Consider the following 21,984-nt stretch of genomic DNA (forward strand, 5'->3'; position numbering starts at 1 on the left):
TTAAGTTGAACTTTCTTACAGTGTTGTAAAACATAATTTACTTGTGTAGGTCAATAAAGATAACCCAAGAACCCCATCAGTATATAAAATTACCTTACAGAGGCCAGCCAGTAATTCAACCTGTTTCCATTAGTGTTGCACTGAAAACACACCTAACCAAATGCCCATTCAAAGACCAGCAAACCGGTATCGGTCAAATCAGCAGACCTCCTTCACTTACTGCCTTTGCTTCTTTAAACAAATGAAGAGACATGGAATGTAAGGGTTGAAAATACAGACTGAAAAAGCAAATTAACACTCTAAGAAGAGGGTACTTCTGAAATAAAATGGTGTTTTAGGAAACTATTTTCTGAGATCAAGTGTAAAGAAGAATAATACTGCTGAATATTCTAATTAAGTTTGAAAACTCGAAGCTTCCTTAGTTAAAACAATATACATCTTTGCTGGTTTATATTAATGGGTATTGTAGCTTTGCAGATTATTGTTTATGAATATAATACATACATAGTGCTGGGTTTAATATTTTATTTGAATGATGTTTAATGTTATGCAAAATAAACTGTTATGTTACATCCACTGTGACATCAACTGAAATGTGAACTAGCTTGCATAGGTCAGTACTTTGGGCAGCATGATGTTGCTCTAGTCCACCAAGGCTTAAATATTCACAGTGTAGAGGAAGAAACAGGAATTAAAGCATTTCTACTAAAATATATTTTAATAGCTGGTGTTAACTTTCTGCATAACAAAAGCCAAATTAAGATGATACATCATATGAACCAAGAGTAAGTATATCTGTCCTTTGAAAAACAATTGATACCTTCATAACTGTATACTCCCAAGTACAGAACAATTTTGCAAAATAACTAAAACTTTACACACTTGAAAGCAAACATAAGCCAAACTGCACAGCGGTTCATTTTTGCTTTTTATACCACACTGCAAAAACCAACAGCTGAGTTTCCACATCATGCTAAATCAATGTCAATACAGTCATTGCTGTCTTCCAATGGTCTAGCAATTTCTAATAGTAATATTACATACACATGATTGAAATGCTACAGTATAGCTTATTTTTCCCCCTAAAATAATAATAATTGAACAAATGTCAACAACAACTGGATTACAACTTAAGTACAATATGCAAATTCTATTTATCAGACACAAGAAGCATATGAAATTCCTTTGAATATACTGTTGTAGTGCAGGCAGTTTAGGAAATACAGCTTTCAGGTTTTCTTTCAAAAGGAGAGATGGGGTTTCTATGGCATAAAGCTGGAGAAAATCACTAAAGCATTGCAAAATGATTTATTCTTCTACAGCTTACCAGTAGTTTGCATTTGCCAGCACATCAGTTTGGAGAACTACTTTCAATAGCATCTTTTGTCTGTTTCAGTATGTTATTTAAACATTTATGAACTAAAGCATATTCTGTATTTTAAATGGAGTACTAATCAACATAATTAAAATCTAACATTTTATACCCTGTATACTTTCTGCTAAAGATTTCTGTATTTGTCATTTCTTTTTCATTGTACAAGATGACATGCAGTCACTGTACAATGAAAACCAGAATTATTACCTTTCCAAAGTATTGGAGACCTTCCATATCCCTGAGGAACACTCAGTAGGGACACATTTGTCAAAAATATAATCCATGGGAGGTGATTCTCTGTCAAATTCCAATCTGCTGAAGTGGTTTATGGTATGTCAAATGTAATCAAGAAAACCCTGTTTCATCAAGATTAAATGCTAATGTTCCATAATGAAAAATTACAACTGCAGTGTCTCTAAGTAGCTTTGTTTAGAAAACGAAGATTAGCCAGGCAAGAAAGAGTAATGAAAAGCAAGGCACCCATTTGTTCTTGTACATATGTATGAATATGCTCTATGTTGTTTTCTGTACTTATACGTATGCTACCAAGAATTACAACACACTGTATCTTCTTTATTTCTAAAATGCTTAAAATGGAAACGTGTGAACTTTCAACCTGAACTTCGGAAATCTTGGAAATTAGGCTCCTTAAAAAGTCTTTCCCTTTCCCCAGAAAAAAAAAAATATTGTCTACAGGAAGAAAGTACAGTGAGTGGAACATGCTGTGTTAAGAAAGAATATATATTTTAAAGGTGACAAGACAGAATATAACATATGTTTACCCCTAAATCCCACTGCATGTAACAGGCTCCAACATATGCCTTGTAAAACCAGTGCTGGCACAATTTACTTGCTGACTCACTTTCCCTACCTTACAAATTTGAGATCTTAAAAAACAGTTTTATAATCGCACTCTGATAATTCTGGGGATTTGATTCCATTGTTTAGAACAGAACTGCACAATGACACTAAAGTTTGTTTTATATCAAAAAGCAGGAACCATTCCATATGAATGCAAACTACGAAGCTTATACAAGATTAAAAACATGGCTACATGAATGAGTAACTTAAAACAATCTTAATAATTCTGCTGACATACCATTCTCAAGAGAAATACAGTTCACAAACGTTTGTTTTTCTGATCTATCTTATTTTGCAATTTGCTTCAGCTGCTTTGCTTAGCTAATGAATATTCAAAATTAATGGAGGAAATTCTATTTCCATTGTTTCATATAACATAGTCCTCTAATGACTAACAATCAAATGCTCATTTTCTGATTTCCTTTTCACTATAGGTACAGTGCTCAACACTGCAAGCCGCCTCCTCACTTAGGAAGAATGCTAGTATTTTTATAGGTGGAGACTTTCTTTTTTAAAGGTCACTAAAAATTGCTTCTTGATGCAATATATCTATTCCTTATATCTCTTTTTATTCCTATCTGGTTAACAAACTGCCAACTTCTTTTTATGGCTGTCAGCATTACACAGCTAACAGAGCAGCAGAGCAGCGATTAATGGTAAATTTTGCCTCAGGCATCATTAGAAAATTTGCCAGCCATTGTAAAATGGGATTCCTCTACTTGCTGTTGACGGCTAGTGATGAAAACCAACACAGAAGCAGACTGCTTGTTTCAGAGCTTCTAGTTCAGCTTGTTACACCAGCCTTTTGAAAAAGCTTGCTGATTTAACATGGGAGTCACCAGTAATGCAGGAGGGTCTGTTGCAGCAGCAGCTCTGTATACAAGACTTCCAACAGTTTTAAATTACATCCATACAGACCGCATATTTACAATATCACGTCCCTGGTTTTAAGCCACATTATTCTGAAGTTAGATACTCCTGGTCAGCATTAGCCTTGAAATTTGTCAGATGATAAGAACATACAGGCAATTCCACAGTCACGGACTTCCTTTTTTTTTTTTTTTTTTTTGTGGTTATTCCACTCCATTCGGCAGCTGGAATCAGCCCCATGTTAGCAACACCTAAAAAAAAAATTGCACAAGCTTTCCAATTCCTAATTGCATGTAAAAGTAGAGATAGCGGGTATTTGCATTGACAACTTTCTGTTGACATAACAAATCTATGCTGCCTTCCTTCTTTAGTCTTAAAATAGATACTGCAGGCTTGCTAACTGTATGAAATCAGAAATACAAAATTGCCTATGAACTCTGTATTTAATCCTACTTTAAAAATTTCAGAGCAGGCTCAACGTTCTGAGAACTACTCCAAAATTAACTTCTCTACCACATGGCTGAACACCACGTGAATCTTTAACTCTTCTCTCCTCCCTCACAGAGTTTCTCCCTAGGAGGAAATGCAGCATCCTCCTAGCCCCCAGCCAATGCAAAAGCAACTTCCCTGTGACCCAAGACTGATGACACATTCCGTCTTACAGGTCCATCATGTCACCAGTTACTGATCCTCTCCTCAGCCTCACAGACTGAGGCCTGGATGTCTCCGTTCAGATGACAAGTTAACGGATACCAAATACCGTATGTGAAGGTTTGTCAGCAAAATACTTTTACTGTTTTCTACAGACAACTAAACTGAAGCACGATGGCATAGAGTACGTTGGACTTCCTTTTGGTTAGTTTTCCCTTCAGTGTCAGTTATGAAAAAGATTAAATCAATAAAAGAAAACATAGTATTTCTCCATCATTAATCATTTGGCAAGTGTACAACTCACTGTTGGACCACCAAGATTTCTGAAGGAAACTGAAGCAACAGGCCATTGAGCTGAAATGCAGTACAATTAAACAGAGCTCTCCTCCATAACTCAATGGAGGTGCGAGTATTTCTGCAGCAGGGGTAGGTACATTAGCTCATCAGCAAAGCAGCCATTAAGCGAGTTACCTGTGGTAAGGAGGAGGGATGTAACTGCAGGCTTTGTGTGACTGCACAGCACTGGGGCCTTCACACAGGATATTTACAGCAGTACAGGTGAAGGTAAAGGAATTAACATGAATTATTGGTTGTATGTTGCCTTAATGGAAGTTTCTGTTTAAATGCTAAGTATTATTAGAAGGAAACAGAAGAGTTTACAGGTTTCATACTCTAGATAGTCTTTGCAAGGAATTTTCTGTGGAAAAGTTACTGAAGAACCACGAGTCCAGGCATGGAGCTAACTGATGCAAGCAAAGCTGATAGAAGAAGTCACTACTGGAAACAAGAGAAAATGTGCAATCCAGGAATAAATGTGGGTATGCAAGAGTCAAGAGATTTTTGCTGTCAAACCAGACCATTTTACTGTAAGGCTGTTGGGCAGTAGCATTATTTGCTTTTTGTTTTTAGCAGAATATTACTTGTCATTATTTCAAATGATTATCTACTCAACATTTTTATTTTTATTAGGATGCTAACTGTTCAAACATTAAACAACTCCCTAATAATTTGAAGATGTGTTCAAACTCAGTGTGTTAACCTCCTGTGACTTCAGAGTGCCATAAGAATTGAATCAGTTTTATGGTTGTTATTATAAAGAGAATAATGTCTTTCAGGTGTAGGGAAAAGTTTCTTTCCCCTTTACAACTAATTGACTGAAATCTTTATAGGACTGGCAGCACCAGACTTCCATATATGTTTTTCTTTTTGAGGGAGCACTATTATAATCAATGCTGTGTTGAAAGCTCTAAGTTTCTTGTTGATTATTTATCTTTACTTTAAAGGGCTCTAAACTGGATTCTGAGTGAGAATGCAGACTGTTACAGCAGTGATAAAGTAATAAACATGTACTCTTAAAAGATTCTTCTGATTTTTTCTAAAAGGTCAGATTTTGAGTAAATCATAATAAAGCTCAAAGGACTAGAGACAAAAATCAGTTAACAAACTCAATATAATTTGCTGGAAGCATTCCTGTTTTCCCAGTTCTCTGAACAGTACCATACATCCAGCCATCATCAATTGGTTGCACATTGATGATATAATCGCCATCCCTGAAGGAAACTTCATCTTCATCTTGAGCACTGTAGTCATACATAGCTCTGTAGGTTCTCTGTTGAAGGAAAGAAAAAAAGGCTGTAAAGTCTCAAGCCTAAAGAGAAATAGATTCCTCCTCTTCTTTGCACGAAGAAAATGAAAAGAGCAGAAAAAAAAAAAAGAACAGAGGGAACAAGGCAGAGAAATCATGTTACCTGTTGAAAAGAAACAACACGCCCTTCACCCTGTCAAATATACAATGAATACAGTCCCTTGTTCTGAGTATCAATATAATTGCTTTTGTGAACCTGCATTGTCCAATGTTCTCACACAAACAGATTTCAGGCCTTTCACTACCTCTTGAAATATTCCAACTCTTTTTTCATATATTCGCGAGTAACAGTTCATTACATCAAGCTATGGATAACTATGCCTTTGCTCTTTGTTTGCATGATTCCCAAATCGCTTCTCCTGTGTCTGCACTACAGAAAAGAAATACAGTCTTCATCCAGGTCATTAACTTGCCATTTCACTGAATGTCCTTCATTTCATTCAGATTTTACCCCAAAATAAAAATTAGGAATTTATTATTACCTATAGGGGGGAAAAAAAAAAACAAAACACAGGATTTCAAACATTCTGAAAAAATAATTTTTGTGAATACTTATTTTTGCATATTCAGATAAAAGATTGATCTAAACAGAACACTAAGTCCTATCATTAGCTAAGGCAAATTTCTGTACACCTCTGTCCACTGTAAGCCAAGTTTCCATTTTCTTTCTAAATAGAGTATTTATTTCCACTCATAACTAATAAAATACTATCATTCACTGGAATCCAAAGTGGATTTTCAAATGCAAAGGGAACAGTCTCTTTTGTATCTTAACAGCAGAATAAAACTAACTCTTTTTAAAATTCACAGGAGTATTTTCTTTTACTTACTCTGCCTCTTGACAGAAGCCAAGAGCAGTTCAAGCATCACTGATAAATTTCCCTACCAGTAATTCCCGATGTGTCAAAATATCTAGATGAATTTTTCTGGTACAATAGTTTAAAGAGGAAAAGGGTAAAACAGTCAATGTTTGAGCTAATGCCTACTACTATTGTCTGAACCTTTTAAGAGACAGCAAACTTTGTTCTGCTTCTCAGAGGAAAACAACTCTGGATTAGTTTTAGTCCATCTCATTATCAGGTTTTGAGGGGTTTCAATGACATTATTTTCAGAAAATCCTCCACACACAGTGAGTAGGCCATTTGTCACATGTTAGAAATGTGGGATCATCTAATCCAAACACTGTACAGCAACTCATCATTGCTATTCCCATGCTGCAAATACACTTTTTGGCTTGATTCTGCCCTATCATTGGTAGTGCAGGTTAAACACTACAGAGAAATCAACTCCTGGTTAAAAACTGGAAACCACTACCTTTCCTGACAAGACTGATCTGAACTGAATTTGAGTCTTGTTGTGTATAACTGTTCACTGCCATGCCTTGTAATGTTGCTACCCAACAGGCTGTGACAAAGAACGATTTTTTAAGCAGAGGCATGTGGTTTCTTGGTGGTTCGGTAATGTCTTCCAAGTGTTAATGGAAGGTCATGAATAAACTCATCATTTTTATGCACTACATAGAAGCAACTAATTAGGAGGGTTCTATCATTACCAAAATTTCCTTAAAGATTCACAAAGTAGAAATCTAGCAATTGGAAGACCTTTGAGAATCTGTTTTTTTTTTCCATTTCAACTGACCTCTCTACTGAGCCTTGAAACTAACTCAAAAAAAAAAAAAATAAACAGTTAAAAATACGCTACTACAACGAGCCTAGAAGTAGTTAGTCCTTTAAACAATTTATTTCAGTAAAAAAGGTCCATTTAAGAAAAACTGTGGTAAGTCTGTATCTGGCATAAGGCCATCCTGAGCCATGCTTATATGTTTTCTTTAAATGAGCAAAGACTCAGGGAAGAGATCAGTTGTTTTATTAAACTAACATAAAAATGGAAAAAAAAAGAAAAGTTTTGCTCACTCAGAATGATGCTCACTCATCCTTAGAGCATCACGGCATAGGACATACAACTCCTGTCTCCTGTAAGGCAGCTTGACTACATCACTGCGGTGGCACAGTTGTGAAGACAAGCTGATAATTTCAAACTTTAAGAAAATTTATTAGAGCCCTAAATGCTGCTGAGAAACCTAAATTTACGGCCTTAACACCTAATTAAGTACTAAACGGCTGTCAGGAGAAATCTCCATAATAATCCCGTTAGCATTTAATGCCTAATTATCACTTCAGAGTGTAGTCTGGGTTATGTAATTGAGAATTACAATGCTTAAAGAACTCAAAGAAGGGATTTTTTAAATGCATTTTAGGGAGTTACTTCCCTGTCAGTAGAGAGTTTAGCAGGTACTGAGAGTACAAGAGGGTATAAGAAAAAGCTGGGGCTTTGTAAAACAATCAAATACTCACTTATCTCCCCACCTCCTCAAAGGTCTAACTTGGAGCTACTGACTAGAAAGAACAGTAAGTCTTGTGCATAGGAAGTACTGAAGCCAGCCTGTTACACTCCCAGCTCCCAAGCCAGATGTGAGCTGACAGATGCCTATTTCCAGTGCATCTACCAGTTTAAACTTATTCTATGGATCGCTCCTTGAAAGGAGCAGTATCTGTTGCAGTGTCCTTCACATATAGCAGCTATCAAGAGTCAATTTGCAACCTAGGTTTCGTTTTCCTACCACTTTTAGTTATCTAAAGGCATGAGAACACCCTCTGTTATTTTCCAGAGGGAAAGAGCCTTCAGGGATCTGTTATAAAACATTCTATACTGTGAGCAAGAATTTAATTCAGCCCATTATGCAGAGCTGCTCACAGAAACTGAGCAAAAGTTAAGAATCAGAAAATAATGCCATTTAACTGACAAACAAAAATCTACCCAAAAGTCTGTGTTAGAATTATGCTGATACAAAATTCAGCTCAAAACTAAATAAAACTAAATTTGAAAATTTAGAAATTAGAACAATTTTATTTCTCAACATAGGAAATAGGTGAATGTGATTATAAAATGAATTTATAGCTTTTGAGGGCCTGAATTTAATATAACAGTTCAATAAACCAGCTGAAAGGAGTAGGCTTTACTACAGCAGCTCCAATCATCCCCACCCTGATATAACCTTTGTCAAATCTCCTGTGACATGTCCAGATTTTAAAAGCACCCCAAGACTGCCATCAATATTAAGCCTCTGCAAATCACTACATTTCAACACATCCCAAACCAGGGGTTTTCCTCAGCACACACTGAGAGCACCCAGCACACCTGGATAGGATGTCAAATGACAAGTTTCACAAAAGGGATAAGAAAACCTGTTGAAAGGAGACAGTCAATCCTCTATTTTTAAAATGCTTTAATGTCACTCCCTTCCTTTTCCTATTACTTTTGCATTCCTAATTCTGGAAGGAGAGGCAAATGGTGACTCTCAAGATGATTGAAAAGATATTGTTTCAACAAGCAGCCCACCAGGAAGGTCACTGGGAGATAGAGATATTAGGGAAATCATAGTCTTTTACCTGCCCACACAGCTGTGAAGCCTAAGTGCATTTCCAGATTTGCAAGCATCTCATCTCTGGTGTATCTGAAGGCCGCTTGTTTGCTCCCCACTAACTAGCAAATCTGCCAGCAAAGCCCAGGCTTCCAGTTCTCCCACTTCCTGGAATCTGGCCCTTTCAGAGAGCAGCCAGCTCCCCAAGAGCCTTTTGATATCCATGGAAATTAATGGTTGATTCCAACGTCAGCTGCCTCAAAGCTGTAAGGCAGGTGCCCAAAGAGTTTCTCAATTATTGGTTCACCCAAAGACACAGGTATCTGCATCCGGATCCAGACTTCCCAGCAAGTTAACATCTCAGCCCCCAAGCAGCAGAGAAACTGGCAAAACCAAAAGCATCCAAATCTCACATAATATCATAATCTTTCCAATATAAAATGCCATGGAGTTTCAGTCTTAAAGAAAAGTACAAGCTTTTACTAATCTTGAAAGCAGTTTTTTTCCATCTCAGCAAGCTCCAAGTTTGGTTCATAATTAAATATTACTTCAACTCTAAAGGAGGTGACAGAGGTAGTAAATCTACATCCATTCAAAAATAGTTTAAAATTCTAAAATACAAGTCAGTATTTTTAAGGTAAAAGATGACTAGATCTGAACTGTGAAAAAATATGATAACCATTGAAATTTTATTTATAAAGATTTCAAAAAGAAAAAAGGTCAACTTCCAAAAAATCCCAGCTGAATACCAATTCAGCTCTTCTTCCATGACCAATTACTTCTGAAACAAAATATTCACTCCAGCATTATATTCACATCCACCATAATCAAGAACTTCATGACATGGCCATGATTTCATGATAAAGCTTCTCAGTCACTCAGCATTATATGTGGTTCAGGAACAAGTGGGTGCATGACTCTTCTGTTGAATTAGAAAGGGCACACCAATACAGAACTTTATACAAGCAGAGATGAGTAATATGGATGGGCACAAAGCCTGCTAGCACAAAATCAGCAAGTTAAAATATCTGAAACAAATTTAAACCACCAGGGCGATATTAAGAGATCAGTGGTTTTCATCCAGCACTAAGAGCCAGAATTCATCACAGAGTACACCACCAAATCTCAGCCTGTGAAATACCATCCAAGCATCTACTATTTGTTTTAAGCAGGCAGAGGATTCAGTTATTCCTCTGTCTTCTGGAGATCATTTTTTTTTTAATACATTCAGATATAAATGTTCCTGCCACTACCCTGTCACTTAATCTTTTTCATACACGAGTACTATCACTTACATTTAGGAACAGGACTGTCAAATAGTCCAGCTATAGAATTCAAGGGTACCAATTCACAATAGCTGATGATGTTACTTACCAAATAAAATAATTCTTTAAATCCAATACTCACCAGACTTGCTGAATGGGGCTGTGAATGCATGGACCTCATAGATGACATACTGGTCTGGTGCATGTATCCATATCCTTGGGTCTGGCTTTGCTGATATGCCCCAGGGAGAACAGGGGCTGTGTATTAGAGAAATAGAGACACATTAATTTGTTTTTTTTAAAAGTTCTTGTCTAGACTTTTGCAGAAATTGTAGAAACTTGCATTACAAATAACAACTCCTCAGTATGAAACAGTTCAGAATTATTTCCATATACAACATAAGGCTTTTCATTATTTGAGTTACACATAACTGTAGCCAAAGCTATAGCAATATATCCACAAGGTTAGCTGGAAGGAAAATGTTAACATACCTTAAGAATTTTCTCTAAAAAGGTGTACGAAACCTTGAAACACCACCGACTATTTTTGGTATTGGCATAGATTATGTACTAAATATCATGTGCTGTGATACTGCCATTTTTTAAGGAAAGATTGATGAAAAAAATGGTATATACTAATCCAGTTCTGGAATGTTTCAGTAGAAATTCTCTGCAATTAATTCTTAACACATTGCAAACTAACTCTTATTTATTGGGCTATGAACAAAGCAGGACTGAGATTCACAGGAATAGACAGATATGTTAAAAAGTGAGGCTGTTGTTGAGTTTTTTAGTTTATTCTGATACCACCAACATCCTTTGCTGAACACAGAAAGATCAATGGTTGCTTAAATATTTCCAAGACCACCTCTTTCAGAATTGTCCTCTTACCACACAATTGTTCCATCTCTTTCACATATATTTTATTCACATTATTTTAGCAATTACATTATTTCTACAATTCTGTATGCTAACCATTAATATGTTGACTTCTATTGTACCAAGAGCTGCTAAAAGAGTTAATACAACCAACATGGACTCCCTACTTCTACTAGGAAAGCACTCATAAAACTTCTGTATCTGCTGAAACACCTTATTTTGGCAGCAGACCAAAACAGATTGCATTAAAAACATGGTTGATCAAAAATCTGTGAGAAATGAGCACAACATAAGTGACTACTCACTATTTTCCCAGCAAGCCCAATGATGAATAATGGATATTTTAGAAGTGCCAAGTTCATTCTAATGACATATGAGTACAAAGACATTTTAAAGCAGTTTAATCATCAGAGAATTGCTGCTCGTTAACATGTTCACAGGATTATCATGCATTAAGTGAAGTAGTTCATCAAATAATTTATGTTTTAGCGTTGTTACAAGCTATTTCTACATGACCAGATGTAGCCCTTCATGAGAAAATAGAGAAAAATATAATCTAATCCAAGGTTCTGCAATCAAGACAGAAGGAATTTTGCCTAATTCACTACCAGCATAAACACTGGTCATTTCATACAAGCCAACAGAGTCTCATACCATATTCATACCAGCAGTAAATTGCTTATGTGGGTTGAAAACTGAGCAGAACTTGAACTTTTAAACTTAATAGGAAGCTGTACTGCTCAAGCCATCACTGGCCACTCGTCAGTCAGCATCTTGCCTGCTCTGCTGTGACAAAGGGCTAGTAGCTTTTTCCTGCTCCCTGGTAGGGGCAGACACTCAGAGAGTCCCTTTCTTCTTCCTAAGAGAAGTGAAGGTGCTGGTAGAAACTTTTTACTTTTGATTCCTTCTCCCCAAGAACAGATTTTTCTCAATTCCTACCAATCATCCTTTGTCAGTGTAAGGCAGCAAGCCTACTGAAGGTCAGCTTCACCGTGGCCTCCAAATGAACAGGCTTACTTTGGGGGGGACAACTTATGCCTCCTGCCTCTGTGACAACTATCATTAGCAGGTTTGAGATGTGCTTTCCTCTTTTGCTATCAGCTTCTCACAGCTGAAAGAATTCTGTCAAATTGTCTCAGTGAGACTTTTTGCTCATTTACCTGCAAAGGTGGAAACTAAGCCTGGGGAAATAAAGCATTTCTTCCCAAGCAAGAGAAGTGGGAAATGTTAGAAGCTGAAGTATTAGAAAAAGGTCCTATACAAACAAAAAGAAGGAATTTTTAGTATTAGCTTTGCTAATTATCTTCTAGTCCTTTATTTAGGTATCATATATACAAGCCTATATATCAACACATCAGTCTTTGAGAGACTTGATTGAATAATTCCACCTTTTTTTTCCGAAAGAATATTGTAGTAAAGCTGCAAAAAAAAAATTATCAATACTTAACAATTTCTTACAGAAAATACTAAAGAAATCTCTAGATTACTGTCTACTTGGAAGATAATTTGGGAATCATAAATAAGCAGATTATTGAACAGAGAAGGGCTCCGAGCTGTGTTTCTGGTGACATACTGATATTTCAAGGTGAGACTAAATGACATAGAGAAAGAGTTAGACTTTTCTTCATCATCATCATCACCTACAGTTAACTGCAATCTTTTGGCTCAGTCCAAAGTATAAAGTTCTATAACATCACTGACTGCAGCAGCAAAAGCAATGGTTTTAGTTAACCTAAGGGAACAATAAAACACAGTGGTGGAACATGAAATTCATTTAGCTGAAGTCAGATTTATTGGTGAGGGAGCTGAGGGCTGACCATTGCTCCCAGAAGTGCAGGTGGTTGTTTTTTCTTGTTGCATTAAGACTTTACCAGATGCATTCTCATGTATCAAAACTTACTTTTTTCTTGTCTCACTTACCAAGCAAGTCAGACATTCATTTCAAATTAACTACTTGAAGAAATTTATCATATATCTCTTACTATATTTTTCAGGATTTCCCAGAGAAAGGAGAGAGAAAAATGAATGAACATGATAAAAGGCAAACAGAGAGAAAGGCTCCAAGAAAAAGAAGTTGAGAGAATGATAGTGAGTATCAACTTGCTGCAGCAGAAAATGGGATCTGCAGAGTGTGTATTGATCAGGACATGCTTTGAGAAGCACTAGGAAAGAAAAAGGTCAAACTGTGGAAACAGAAAAGGAATAACTAAGAGAGCACTGTAGAACTGCAAGGTTAAAAAAAAAAACAACCCAAACCAATCATTTAAAGGGCAGGTAGCAATACATATTTATATTTTATATAGACCATACTTAAACTCTCATTCTTTCATACAACAGCACGTCAACAATGCAAGTAAAACTATATATCCCCACTGCTAACTACTGCACTTCTGTCATTTACTGCAATACAGGCCATTGTATGATGTGGATCAGATGTAAAATAATAATCACTTCACATCCTCTTACAGACAACATGTAGTTTTAAACACATATTTTGATGCTATCTTACTTCACAGTTTCACTACTAAGACTTTGGAGAACTCATGAAGAATACTGCAACACATCATATGAAAAGCCACAACACAAGAGAGCAGGAATTAAAAAGAAAGATGATGAATATTATGTGCTTAATTCTAATGTCTGTACAACACCAGGAATCAAGCTTTAGATTCTCTGAGGAGCACAAGTTGCAACCTAGCCAGAATACAGCACCATACGTATTTGTGTTACTGGCACTATGACTAGCTCCCCCAAAACAGATGAAGCTGCTGATGGGAATCATGTTGCTCCAAATATATTGAATTCATTCCCCTGTTTTGCCTTGCTGCTGCCTTATTTTTTACAGTTCACAACATGTAGAGTAGGCCTCATAGCCTTACATGAGAAGGCCTCTCCCATAGTTTTCAGTTCCTTTCTTCTTTTGCCCTTCCCTTAGAAATTGCTCAGCTAGTGATGCAATCACATGTGTGGAAGTGCATGTCTAGAGCACACTTCTGGGGGGTTCGGGTACACCCCATATGTTTTTCATCTGACTGGGTCACTGCCCGAATTCTACACCCCCCCGACCATCTCCCAGTCCAAGTTACAAGAACATATAGCTAAAGAAATATAGCCTTAGTATAAACTGTTATTGCTGTGTTGAAGCTAGTGCATAATAACAACTGGTACCTTTTTAAAGTCTTCTCCAGAGAGCATCATGGAGGCAACTTTTATTACAAATTTTGGCTCAGTACTTTATTTTTTTGTGTTCTATCACTTTTCATAGATGTTGGCTGCTGCTCCTTATCATTAAAATATTTAAAGTGTCTTGGGTTGGAAGAAACCTCTAGAAGTAATATAGCCCACCCCATTTAAAATCAGGGCCAAATCTGCAGTTAGACTGGATTTCTTTGGGACTTGTCCTGTTAATTTTGAATTCGGGATGGAGATTTCACTGTACCTGTTTGGGCAACTACAAAACCCTATCATTCCTCCTGTTTATTTCCTAGGCAGTGTATACTCCTGTGCAAGCTCTTGAGATGAATTCAGCCCAGCACTGCATTAATCATACAAGCATCCTGAGTAACAGTTTTAAGGACAGATTTGAAGGTTAAGCTTTATTCTGCAGAAGTTCACACACTGCCGAAGCATGAACAGTGGGATACATGGAACTTAATTGTTGTCAAATAAGAATTTAATGTGAGTTTTAAAGAAGGCCCATATCACAGTCAATTCAGAATCAAAAATCTTGATACTCTGGCAGCAAATAAAACAGGATAGATATGCCGAAGACAGGATGTGAAAGACATAAAAAGTAACTTGACTGCTATGACAGATGAGCATTTAACAGGCTTTTAAGGGTGATGTGTTAAACATAATTCTCTGCTAAAGTTAAGAGTGTTAGAAGAACTCATCAGGAGTCATGAGGTGATAAATCTCAAAGAGGCTATAGGCTGTCCATTCCTGATTCCGAACTGCACGTCTGAAGTTGATGTTCCATGAGCTGGCGGAGGCTAACACTCCTACCACCCTTTCACTTCCTCTCAGCTGTGTTGTTTTTCTGCTGGCTTGGTGAGCTAAGTCAGCTCAGCAAGGTATCAGACCAGCAGCAGATGCAGTGCAAGGAAGGAGGCAGGACCAGGCACTCAAGGCCACAAGCAGCAGTAGGCAGCAAAAGGCTAGATCAGTTCAGCTGTCCCATGCTATGCCCTCCCAAGCACCTCACTTCTTAGCAAGCAAGTTCAAACCACAAAAGAGCTGAGCCCCTCATAGATGCTTCCCTCCAGATGTCTCGGCACCCAGCACCAAACAATGCATCCCATGTAATGTAGATGCCCCTGTGTGCTAGCATGTGGCATGCACTGCTCAACTACTTGCATCCTAGGTCCCCATAGTATCTGAAAAAAGTCATAGTGGAAGGTTAGAGAAGATTAAGCCTAATGCATCCAGCAAGAGCTGTTTACCTGACAATAAAAACAGGTATTGCAGAACTTAAAGACTTTAATGAGCATGCAAGGACTGCCCAGAGACAGAGAAGGTAAAGGGGCTGAAATAAGGTATAGACCTCTGCAGAATCCCATAGCAGGGATAATAAGAAATAAGGTACAGACCTCTGCAGCATCCATAGAGGGGATAATCTCTAAAGGATATGATAAAAAAAGCAGTCACGGGAGCAGAGAAAACAAACAGAAGAGTAAAAATATGCTAGATACAGATAACATTAGGAAAATCTTAGTAACAATTTTCCAGTGCAGAACTGGTTGCAAGAATGCTCATGTCCCAAACTGGGATGAAAAGAAAAAAAAAAATCTTAAAGGTTCATGCAAGAAGAAATTTCAAAAAATCAGGTGAAACAATATTATGTCAATCATTTCTAAAGATCTAGGTTTAATTTCAATAATTTTCAATGTTTATTATCATTTACATGACTTAAAAATTAAATATATTTCAACATAAAGCTGGATGTTTTGTTTCAAAAATATCAAGCTATAACCTTAAAAATCTCAAAACTGCATAAAACAGGGGGGTTTGGCATTGAGATGTTAATCATAAGTGACCCATTCCTATAAAGGAGCTTGGCATTAAACTGATATCTTCTGATGAACAATATTGGAAAATTCCCAGCCAGCCATCTCTAAAGTTAAATTGCTCAGCATTAACTTTTCAAATAAGCTAGAAAATGGAAACACATACTCTAAACTGATTGTAACTCTTATCTATTATAGAGTTTTATTATTTTCTAGTCAAAAAGAGTAGCACAGCACAGGCAAGTTTACTGGGAACAGGTCAGACTGCATAAGCATATAAAAAGCACTAACCTGAAGACTGCAGATGCTGAGACCTGATACAGAACAAAGCTGTTTTTAGAACAGTAGAAAACAACATGGTAAGGCATCTTGGCATTTTTTCTTGTAACAGTAATTTTCCCTTCATTTCTTTCTTTTTTTCCCCCTCCTTTTCTTGCCCTTTACTCGTCTGTTAGGCTGCTTTCACAGATGTCTGAGCTACCAGGCTTGTTGCTCTCAGCACTGTCAGAAGCAGCAGTTTGTCTGCATACTATCTATTACAGGGGTCAGTATTAGTTAGTAAATTGGAATATCAAACCCACATATAATTAGGTTGTTGAAATAACAACCTGAAAGTATGGCCTAATTCACACAGGGTCCTAATAAATATCTGCCATGCTCACTGACCTCATTAGAACTGAAGCTCTGAACTACTGGGAGTCAGTGGCAAATTCAGAATGTTAAAAGCTTAGGAAGTTTCCTTAACCTAAATTCTAAAGATGTAAGAAATAAACTATGCCATCTTCAAATACTTGGGGGGGGGGGGGAGGGAAGGAATGGAGGAGGGGTGTCAACAAAATTATTAATCTTGTATTTAAAAAAAACTAACAATTACCCATGATGCAAAAAAAAAAAAAACTCAAAACTCTCAAGACCACTTACTGACATACTATAATGGATAAAATAAAATGTTTTAAACTAAACCTCATTAATTTCATGACTAGACTAAGACTGTTTTAAGCACTGTTATTTTATAACACCACTTTATCCGCTAGCCTACCCATACGTACCCACTATGCAGAATCATACATTTATAACTTATAAAAGCAGTTTCAATATAAGAAATTAAAATTTGATTTTGAATAAACTTACAACAGAAAATCACACACAGCTGTTTCACATATGTCAAAGAAAACAAACTAATTTTGAAAGGAATGACAAAGAGAATGCCTAATGTGCTCATGCCACATGGAATTATGTATTTTATTGAGAATTTGTTTTCCCCTTTGGGGGGCTATCTCATATTTCAGTTATGCCTGACAGCAAACTTTCTCACAAAAAATCATCTGTTCTAAAATCCCTGATTTGTACAAATAGTCAATATCATTACTACTGGCTACATTGGTCTTTATTGCGCAAGTTCATCATACATCCAATAGCCAATGGAGTGGGAATTTGGGTAGTACCAGTTGGCAAAGAACAGTTAGCAGACTGCTTCTCTAGTACATCAGGATCCATGTGTCTGGTCATTCAAGTCTTCTCCCTAATTCTTCATCTTTTGAGGAATGGTGGATCAGTCAATTCCATTATATCATTTCTTTTCAGGGCAATCTAGTCCTTGAGGTTCATTCTGGCCTCTCTGAGGGGTCTAAACCTCTACTGCAAAAGCCAGTCTTGAGCATTTAAAAGTAGTATGGCTTTTATTCCCTTTCAGAGGAAAAGCATGAAAGGACTGTATTCAGAATAAGCCCAGGCTAGCACAGTCTCCAGAAGCCATGTTTGCAAGCAGGTATTAAACGTCATAGGGAAAAAAAACTGTTTCCTGTTGTTGGAATTAAAAGAAAGAGGACAGTCAACTGAACATCCACCCTCTTCATCAAAAGGCAATAATACTGGGAATATTTTTGCCAGCAAGTGCTGGTAGGTAATCTTTAGAGCAACACTTCTACTGAAGAACAGGGCTGGAGGATACTGAGTCAAAGCTCAAAAGCCTATGTGATCATTAACACATTGTTGTCGTTGTAAAGCATCACAGAGTTGTAAAGTATTAAATACAAACAATCTTGTGCTCTGCCAACAGGAGAAGAGAAGCACCCAATCTCAAGCCCATATAGTCCCTGCCTGTACCTGTCTGACTGTGGAGTGGTGAGGTGGTGAGTGACCCTCACAGCCTGCAAAAAGCATGAGCCAGTCCTGTCCTGGCAAAGCAGACAATTTTGATGAACAGAAAATGCCATCAGCTTCCCCGGACTGCCTTTAGAACAGTCTGTTCTTACATTTAAGACTGTAAGGCCATAAACACTCAGAAGAATGGATTTGATAACTGTAATTCCATAGGACCCCCTTTAAATAAAAGCTTTTTCACACAAAAGCTAGAGGTATTTGTTATAAGATAGGGTGGTAAATGATCTCCCAGGAAATTTAATAATATTTATACATGACCCCATTTTCCCTACTAGTATTATAACCAGGATATAACCAAATAACAGGGCATTCTGGAGTTCTGAATATTAATTGCAATCAGGATTTGGTATCACTGACAAACAAACCATATTGCTAGCTGACTTTTTTGCCTGACATTCCACCTAAGCTGCAGCACGTCTCAGCTGAGAAAACAGAGTACTATATGCCTTGCCTTTCTCTTCCTCACATACCATACCACATTCTTTTATTTATGAAGGTACAAAAGGCCTGAAAGCCAGCCCAAGGCATCCTTGGTCCTGGTGGGGCCACAGTGTACCACAGGAAGCCACTATTCCTTCTTAAATTGTGAATAGGCAGGTTGAGGATTTTGCTCTAGGCTTCCTCACAAATAGACAGAGTTAGTAAAATGAAGGTTATATTAACATGTTCCATTACCCACACACCTTCAATTACAATTTGAACTCACATTTACAGAACAGCAACTGTTGCCCCATTCAGCCACTGAAGAAAGAAAACCACAAGTCCTTCTCACAGAAGCTGTGCTTTGATTTCTGTGCAGCTCTTATTTGCATAGTGGATATAATGAATCTGAGCAATAGTGAAAGGACACTATAAACCAGGATCAAGTACATGACTACACATAATTTTACAAACTATATTTATTATCTGCTGGATATAAAATCTTCTGAAGTGTATCAAAAGCTGCTCTAGGGGACCACACTAAACAACTGAAACAACTGCTTGCCAAGGGAGCCATTAACACTTTCACTGTTGAGTCTCTTGAAAATTTCCTTTCCACTTTCTGCTCACTAACTGTTTAAAGGAAAAGGGAACATCAAATTCAGACAACTGGCAGTGGAAATAGAAAGATCCTCTGAACGGATGCCATGCTAGACAAATTGAAAATGAGATCTCTTCTGGATTCACCTCCACCGCCATGTGTGGGAATTACCATTTGATGCTGCCAGATGTCAAGGGTATGGGAAAGCAGCATGGGAATCAAATATAGGCAGAGAGAATCTAAGCAAAAATATTTTGGAACTGTGAAATGTAAAGCTCTCCCTGGAACATTAACTCATCCTCTGTGAACACACACTGAATGAAAATGTGCTTTCAGATGAACTACAATTTATATCTTAATGTATTACAACCAATGTGGGATATTTATTTTTATTCCCAGAGCCCTAAATCAAACCTTGATCAAAACTTAACTAAGCCCTCACTTGTAGTGCTATAAGAAGTTTCAAGTTTTACAGTAAAAAATAAGGTTTTACAGATACTTCCTACATCATTGTAGTGGAAAACAATAAAATCTAATTTTCTGGACTGATTTCTCTCATGTTCGCCATTAGCAAAGCACTCAGCAGAGGACACTAAAAGTCTAGTAGTCAAGACTAGGACATAATGCTCAAGACAGTGCATAAACGTGGTCCCATTGCCATTCTGGATTCCTATACTTACATGGCTTAAAAGGCTGAAATGGATTACTGAAAAGAGACCAAATTATAAATTAAGCAATCAGAAATCTTCTTTTCACAGAAACTTACATAACACATGCAGGGAACACACCCAACCTGTTTCTAACTGAAATTTGAACTCTTTCTACTCACTTTGCATTTTAATTTTGCTTCTTCAAATCTAGAGCTGAAAAGGTATCACCTTTCTAACACCAGGAAACCTCCCACTGTTTTCAAAAACCCCTCCAACTGTAATGTCATTATTTCTAATCAGAAAAAAACAACCCTGTCATTTTAACATTATGGATCACTGCAAAACAGGAGGCAAAAGCTGAAAATACAAACCACACCTCCTTCAAAGGAAAGGTACAAGTTTCATTAGGGAGAGAGCTGTCTTGCTGCCTGAACAAGAACTGTCCTTATGGGGTACAGGATATGGTTACAGCAAACCTTTACAAAGGAAACCATATCACTTCAGCAAAAACCTATTTGAGAATGGAAGCCCAGGAGTCACCAATTCTGAAGGAGTGCAAGCTCTCTAACAACAAAAACTGTCCATGCTAAATTATTTCTGGAACCAGGTACCAAACATATGCATGCACTTGTGCCCATATTACATACATAGAGAAGTATTTCCCAAATTCAAAAATACCACAAGAGGTTTATGGGTGAGGTATTTATTATTTGACTGCAATAATTTGTACTAAATTATACACCTAAGAACAGAAAATCATCTGTTTTACTATGATGCTTTTGAGTGAAAGAAGGCAGTTTTTTCCTACACATTACCTTTCAGGTTGTTAAACCTGCTGGGTTCTTGCATGTAAAAGAAGCAAAATCAGAGCATCATCTAGTCCAAAAAAAAAAAAAAAATATATATATATATATATAAAAGTCAGAAACAGATGTAAGAATCTGGTGGATAAGAGAAGTGTAGATGTAACCCTCACCAAGAGGGAGTACACAGAGTACTGTTTTGATGTGTTCAGCCTTCTGTGGCAATGCAGCCTGCTGATACACTTGAAAGGGGACAAGAAACCCACAAAAGCCTATAGTTTTTCCTGTGAAATCTACAATTCCTCTCCCTCCAAATGCCATGTTTGATTACTGGACTCTAGGGAACAATGTTACGGAAACGGAGTTCAGCTACCTAGCATAAAAGAACCATTCTTCCTTGGCTGCCAGAGAAGAAAATATAACTTCTGTGTCATTCTGCTTGACCTCCTTAAAGTGAGAGCTTAGCAACTGAATATGAATACAAAGAGGGGTGAAGGATTTCTGCTGTGTATTCCTGCCAGCTGCACCTGAAAATGGAAGACAAATCTCTATATTACATTATAAAGAGCAGTCTGGTATTATCCCCCTTTTTTTCTTTGACTTGTCTTTTACTAATGGTGATTTTCCCCATCCTCAAAATGATGTTTTTTATAAAAATGATGGGAAGGACAGAGCAAGGAATGGAACCAAATTCTGTCTCCTTTCCTTTTCTTCCACCTTCCACTGGAGTAAGAGAAGAGCATTAAGACCGTCCAAACACAAGTAGACTTCCTGGTCAACACAGCAGAGAGCATCCCTGCCATTCCAGCACCTGAAATTCATTTTTTTTCTCCACCTGACTAGTTTGTCTTCTAACCAAAATAATAACGAGCAGAAGTAGCAGCACAGTTCCTTGTTCTAGGATTTTCTGTGGTACATATGGTTGGACGTCAAAACCTCAGACAAATCCTACAAATAAGTACGTTATATAGAGTCATAGATACTGTTTGTGTGGTAGGAGGAGAGGAGACATCCCTGAAATCAATGTTTGAAATGTCAGTGCTCAGTTGTAGCGTATGTGTACAGCATGTACAGTAATACATAAATTCTACATATGCTGTTTGCAGGGCTAAGTTCACACTGCAATTCAAACAGTTCTTTTAATGGCCTACAACACATTCCTGCCTTGGTGAGTAGAGGAGAAAGATAACCCCTGGAGTTTGGAGAAAGGGAAAGAAGCAGGCACAGCTACTCTGGAGCCTTTTTTCTTCATAAAGCTCATATCACACAAGGAGGACATGCCACTAGGGAAAGAGATAAAGGACTTAATGTTTCTAGTTGACTTAACTTCCACTTCCAGCTATATAAAGACTTGAAAACTTTTAAGTACCAATA

General features: G+C 37.2%; 1 protein-coding gene across 6 annotated transcripts in view; it reads right to left on the reverse strand.

Moving 5' to 3' along the window:
- Positions 1–4,695: 4,695 nt before the first annotated feature.
- NEBL (nebulette) overlaps positions 4,696–21,984 on the reverse strand; it is a 247,158-nt gene continuing 229,869 nt past the window's right edge. For all 6 annotated transcript variants that reach the window (XM_057432781.1, XM_057432780.1, XM_057432779.1 and 3 more), the window contains 2 exons: positions 10,231–10,346; positions 4,696–5,366 (listed from right to left, as the gene is read on the reverse strand). In XM_057432781.1, coding sequence (XP_057288764.1) covers positions 5,190–5,366; positions 10,231–10,346 — 293 coding nt within the window. In that variant the 3' untranslated portion in view covers positions 4,696–5,189. The remainder of the gene's footprint in view (positions 5,367–10,230; positions 10,347–21,984) is intronic.

The sequence above is a fragment of the Pezoporus wallicus genome, unplaced genomic scaffold (assembly GCF_028554395.1).
Source record: "Pezoporus wallicus isolate ANWC-B61680 ecotype Strahan unplaced genomic scaffold, APGP_CSIRO_Pwel_v1 scaffold_2584, whole genome shotgun sequence".
NCBI lineage: Eukaryota > Metazoa > Chordata > Aves > Psittaciformes > Psittacidae > Pezoporus > Pezoporus wallicus.